At 42.5% G+C, this 6487-nt stretch overlaps 1 protein-coding gene across 1 annotated transcript; it reads left to right on the top strand.

The window, feature by feature from the left end:
• The first annotated feature begins 1085 nt into the window (after positions 1-1085).
• cytip (cytohesin 1 interacting protein) lies at positions 1086-6186 on the top strand. The gene is made up of 8 exons (XM_061226712.1): positions 1086-1575; positions 2000-2049; positions 2209-2263; positions 2474-2576; positions 2700-2793; positions 3445-3511; positions 4289-4355; positions 4824-6186. The coding sequence occupies exons 1-8, from the start codon at positions 1381-1383 to the stop codon at positions 5219-5221; spliced, it is 1029 nt and encodes a 342-aa protein (XP_061082696.1). The 5' UTR covers positions 1086-1380; the 3' UTR covers positions 5222-6186.
• The last annotated feature ends 301 nt before the right edge of the window (positions 6187-6487 follow it).

Below are 6487 nucleotides of genomic sequence, written 5' to 3'. Positions count from 1 at the left end.
GTGTGACCCAAATGAATAACCTGGCTCCTAAGTCAGCAATATGTCCTCTCTGCAGTGGTGAATCTGTATCTTCTTGGAAGAGCTTACGTGAGCGAGAATGACATGGTAAAAGTCCGTTGGAGGACATCCGCCCTGCCACCTCTTCTCATCATTCTTCATGAATGACTCAGCTCCTAAAATGACTCTGCTCTGTGAACTACAGGCAGGCTGGGATGGGACAAGTGCTTTTTTGCTGAATGCACATTGCACAAGCAATTCAAGAAATGTCAACCTGAGCACTAATACAAGGGTTTAGAGCAGTTTGAGGAAGAAATGGGAGGCCTTCAAACTAACTTTTGAATGCTGTGATATGCAGTTGGGAAGTTGCAGCATTCGGATTTGGCATTTGATTTTCTTTAGCACTTTAATACTTAAACTTCAACTCAAGTCATTTTTTTGCCTGAGGAAATTGAACAACTTGAACAACATAAATATTTATCACACATAAATATTTATATATTTTAAATGTATTTAATGGAAGCATACATTCTCTACATCAGCTTTTTTGAAAAAATGAAAACATAACCTTCATTTTACCTATATTGAATTAATTCTCCACATCAGATAAAAATAAATAATAATGTAATATATCCTGATTATAAATATAGGTGCATCTCAAAAAATTTTAATATCGGGGAAAAGTTCATTATTTTCGGTAATTTAATAAAAAAAGTGAAACTCATGTATTCTAGATGAAATATGCACAAAGTGAAATATTTCAAGCTTTTTTTAATTTTAATTTTATTTTTATTTTTTTATATAAATAAATAAAATATATCCTGATTATAAATAAATGTAATGCAAGCATACATTCTCCACATCAGCCTTTTTTTTTTTCTTTCTTTCTAAACTTGACTGCTGACCTGTGGCTGATGTCCCATTTCAACAGGATTCAGCAGGACTGATTCCATCCACCCAATGACCCGTGCAGTTTATTTCTACAGGCAGGCCTGTGGCCGCAAGCTAAAGGTGGCCTTTGTTGTTCTTCAAAATAAAGTCTCCTCCCCAGGCAAATCGGGGAGTCCGACTGCCATATCAGAGGGGAAGGAAGCAGGTGAAGGTCTTTCACAGAAGTGTAGTCTCTGTGCATTTCTGCTGTCTGACAGACCAGAAACCAAATCGCACAGGGGCCTCCAAAGAATAGGGTATTAAAAAAAAAAGATCCGTTTTTTTCCCCTCAAGCAGATGAAACGTTCTAAAAAAAAGAACAAAGGACACAAAAGAAAGCAAAGCAAGGCTGTGTGATCTGCAAGTGCGCTTTCGCGCAATCACATGGTCTGCGTTTCCGCTTTGACGATCATTTAGCTCTGAAGCCGCTCTGAACTGCCGTGTTCTGAGGAGATGACAGCTGTGATCTCCACCATGAGTTTCAAGGGGCTCCACAGACAGAACAGCCATGACAATTACATTCTGGAAGGTTCTTTGAGGAACAAGAGGAGCCTGTGGCACAGGTGTTCTCTTAATGGGGAAAGAGACAGCAAGCACCGGCAGAATGCTGTGACAAGCTTCGCAACTCTGCCAAGAGGAGAGAAACAGGTGAGAGAGAGACCAACTTTACACTTTCACCAGAGACAAAAAAAAGAAAAACTATTCCTTATTAATTGAATTCATTGACAGTATTTGAAAACTATATGAAAATAATTACATATGCATTGTGTGACTAAATGTTTCTCTGGGCGGGTTGTATTCATTTCTTGCACAGTGTTGAAGTATGAATAAACCACAACCAAGAGCGCAGTTACCAAAGAGGCTATTGTTTTTTAATGCTTTCATTACGAACTTGCAAAGAAAGAAGGGACAAGTTGCATAATGTGCATATTCAGTATATTTTAGTACTATGTTGTACTACAGATATATTCCATCCACTGAAGTTTACAATTATAATTGTTATAGTGCTACAAATGTACTTGGTGTGGGCAAGTCCTATTTACATCATGGGCCAATAATTATTTTATTCCAGGTTGTACGTACTCGGTCAAATTCCCTGGTGGATTACACAGACCCACAAAGGTAAAGAAAAACTGCATTTTTAAATTTTGCCGTCTTAATTAAGTGTCCAAATGATTGAATAGTACAGAGGCATACACACTTGTGGTTAGGGTTTGAGTGCAAAGTGCTGTAAACAATCAGTCTCATGCATGCTCCTTTGTGTCATTCCATCTAAACCAGGACCACTGTCGTGCTGGAAAAGCAAGACAATGAAACATTTGGATTTGAAGTTCAGGTAAGCCATCCACATAGCCTTCATCTTGCATTCTCATCAGTCACATTGCGATGCGTTTGCATTTGCACAGTAGGCTGTGTTTGCATGTTTGTTTTTTTAGTGTTCACTGGAGCGTTTAGGATGAATGAAATTAGTTCTTGCGTGTGGCATGGACGGTTAATGGACGGTTTCAGTCTCACGTTGACATCTCGTGTGTCTGTGTGTTTGTAGACGTACGGCCTGCAGCAGAAGGAGAGCAGCACGGTGGAGATGTGCACGTTCGTGTGCAAGGTGCAGGAGCACAGCCCAGCTGAGGTCGCCGGGCTAACCACCGGTAAGCAGCGCCCTCCTCACTTCCTGTCTCTGGCCCAGGTTCCCATGCTGACCTTATTTAGATCTCACTCTCACAGGAAGTCATGGCCAACACTTCATTTATTTCTGTCTGCTTGTGTGTTAGGCGATGTCATCGTCAGCATCAACGGCAGATGCACAGATGGCTCTGCTCACCAGCACATTGTCAACCTGATTCGAGGGTGCACCAACGTTTTAACGTGAGTGGGCCGAGTATTTACACCAGGGCTGGGCAAGTTCCAGTCCTGGAGGGCCGGCGTGTATGCAGGTTTTTGCTTCCACCAATTACTCAGGCTAAATGAGCCAATTGACTGTATTCACCAACACTTGTTCAGTCAAGATCACAGTAAAACCATGTGATATAGGGACAGAACAGTCTTTGACTGTCATTCATGCATTTATCAAGAAATGTAGATCAAATTTCAGATGACGTTAATGTTAGGGCCAATTAAGTAATTGGGGTCAGAAGTTGGCATGAAAACCATTGACAGAAATGGCCCTCATTGCCAACTGCTTTAGATCCAAGCTGAAAGGAGTTAACTGGAGGAAGTGCAGTCTATGAGAGGGAAGCTGGAATAGACCTCCAGTTTCAAATGCTGCATTTATGAAAACCAATGAACATGCATTCTCCAATCTCAATCTGTGTATGTATAGTGTAGTTTGTGTCAACAGTGTACTTTGGTGCTCATAACCGTTTCCAATGTCACATTTTGTACTGCTAGAAGCAGGTTATCACTAGGCAAAATCAACAGGGCCTCACCCAGAAATAGAAACATGCAGCCTCTCAGTCCATTGCAGTCCCTTCAGCGCGGTGTGAGCTAACGCCCTCCTCCCCCTCTTCTCACCCACAGCATGGAAACAGTGAGCGGGGCGGTGGTGAAGAGGATCGAGCTAGAGAAGAAGCTGAGGTTACTGAAGGTGTGTCTCTCTTTCTCTTCTTCTTCTCGTTTACTGTTGACAAAAGGTCCTTTTACATTAAAGGCTTTCAGAAGCACGGGCTCAATGTCATGCTTGGGCGTTGGTCATTGGGTTTCCACAAAGGGCACAAAGGCCATGGCTTTAAAGACACAAAGACCTCCAGAGAATATTTCAGAATAAGTGGATTCCATTGGATTTTTAAGCAATTGAACATTTTTGGAATTTTCAATACCATACAATCTAAAAAGACTGGGAACAAAAATAAAAGCACATAAAAAATAATAGCACACACAAGATAGACATATCACGTACCCTGCACAATGTAATGCAAATTAATAAGGACCTTTTTGGGTGTGCCATCACTAATATGAGATTCGAATGTTCTTAACATTCTGTCAATACTTTTGGTGTCACTACAATGTTAAGGTAATCCTACACAGCCACTTAGAACTTCAATTAATTCTTCACCTCAGTTGAAGACATCATTTTGGTCTACTGCCCTGGCAAAATTACAGACAAAAGAATTTAAAATAGAGCAATCCTTCCCCTAACAAATCAGATCATTCTAAAACAGACCACTACAGGCTAGAACTAAAACCAGCAACACATCCTGGTCAGGAATTCCCTAGAGGGTGCTGAATCAGTTGAATATTGAATGAGCATGATGTATTTCACCTGAACTGGATTTTTGAGAAATTAGAAATTCTGGCAAAACATTGCCTGCCATGTACAATCTGTCAGTGCTAAACCCCTGAACTTCTTTTTTTCCCCACATAGCAAAGTCTGAAGTCAAAATGGGTGGAGCTAAATCGGCTAACATTACAGGAACAGCGCCTGGCTCATGGTAAGGGGACTTTTATGAAGCCACAACATCCTCTCTTATTATAAGCTAGACAAATTAAAAATGCGAATGTGAGCATTTACCAAAAAAACCCCAAAAACTGCATCCTTTCTGCATGGTCTCAATATTTTCTGCTGATGAAAAACCCCCCAAATAACTTGGTCAAATCGTAGCTTTAGTTTATAGTTCAACGCATTTCATACAGTTACATTGCAATTCTTCTTATTCTTCTTAACTGATATACAGTACATTCTTTTTTTTTTTTTAAGAATGAATGAATGGTTGAGAATGAAACGTATTTTCGTGGGAAAAACATTGTAGTGTGAATATTATCAATTGATTAAGCTACAAACATGTCACCACAGTCTTTGCATTATGGTGTATTTCTCTGTGGAATAAAATGCTGCTGTAAGTTAATTGATGAATATTGTGAATGAGCGTTTGTTTTACGAGGGGCCTTTGCTTTCCCAGGCGACGTGCCCATGAGTCCGGCCCACCCCTCCCTGGACTCCCCCGTGTCCCTGCCCTCCCCCGCAGCGAGGTGGGGCCTGCGTTACTCCAGCGACAGCAGCTGCAGGAGCATGGAGGTGGAGGAGGGGGGCCAGAGCCCCCTCCCGTGTGTGTTCGAGGACCTCAGCCCCATCAGCGCCTTCCCCTGGGACCTCCCGTCCGGCCACCCCCGGGCCCCCAGGGGCCGCAGCTCCAGCCTGGCCGGCAGCAGCGACTCCCTCTCGCCCTGCTGGGACTCCCTGGGCGCCAGCTCCCCGTTCGGCACCCTCCCCCGCAAGGGCCGCAAGGCCAGCGTCAGGAGGCGCATCCTGAAGTTCATCCCCGGACTCAACCACTCGCTGGAGGAGGAGGAGAACTGAGGACACGGGCTACGTGACTTTTGGACAAACCGCCCTGCTGATTCTGTGCCACAGAGTCATCCTTTCCGGCAGCAGAAATGTACAGTTTACATGGCAACGATGCTTTGAGTGCAGAGGAAGGCAAACTGCATGCTGTACTAGCCTTATCTTTACAATAATCATCAAGTATCATTCACTGTCAAACACATTTGTAGCACAACATTCGGACAGACAGAATTGATAAGATTATAGCATTAAGCCAATAAGCATTACAGGTGTCATTTATGTGAAGGTGTTTCATGATTGATGCAGCATACTACACGGACAAGACAAAAGTATGGAACTTTTTTCTTGTAACACCTTTCCCTGATTTGTAACTTCTTTCATAATGAACTACTGACCTCTTTATGAAGCATAGCTTTTAGTGTGTATGTACATATGCATGCGTGCACATACACACATATGGCATTTTCATATCAGAAGTATCAGTAAGCCAAGGATAGTTTATGAGATGTTCAAAACAGGATGTGGGTAAAGGTGCAACTGCAGTGTAACCTTTGGTTTCAGGTCCTCTACCGTCTCCACTGTGTTTCTTCAACGTTAGACTTGCAGTTCATGGAAAATCACATCTACTCATATTCCTGCTGCAAAAAACAGCCCAGTTAGGTTTTGAAAACAACTGATTACTGGTTGACCAGTTAAGACCAGCTTCATACTCAACGTGGTTTGACCAGCTCACGCGAGGTTTTGAAACAGCTGGTAGCTGGTATATCAAGCTGGTCAGTTGTATTTTACACCAGAGATGTCATATGTCTAATAACATACGTATCTATGTTTTCGGTAAGTCGTGCTCTTTATGTAAATTTGTTCATATGGCTGTTTATTGTGTTTTGGAAATGTTTTTTTGGGGCGGGGTTTTTTGCAAGCCATTTACACACTCAATTATAGACGGAGAGAGAGTTCATTAAAACAGTTCATTCTCGGTTCCCGAAGATTGCTTTTTCACATGGGAAAGGGGCTTTATTACAGCGAAAATTCTGCAGAAATGGTCTAAGGCAGTAGAACACAACTGCTGTGCTCTAATGTGTGAAACCACAACCTGCTGCATTTCCGCCCTCCACAGGATCTCACGGGCCTGGGCCTGCCGTCTGGCACGCACGCGACTTCCTGTGGACTTAGCGTCACAGAGGATGCCGATGTTTTGCTCTGCACATTAAAGTGGTTTTTAAAGACCGTATAAAGTCTACCAGCGTTGACCAGACTGGCTACTGCTATTGTGTTCATTTA

Source organism: Conger conger, chromosome 17 (assembly GCF_963514075.1).
Source record: "Conger conger chromosome 17, fConCon1.1, whole genome shotgun sequence".
Lineage (NCBI taxonomy): Eukaryota > Metazoa > Chordata > Actinopteri > Anguilliformes > Congridae > Conger > Conger conger.
Note: the sequence above shows the minus strand (reverse complement) of the source record. Positions and strands in the feature narration are given on the sequence as shown.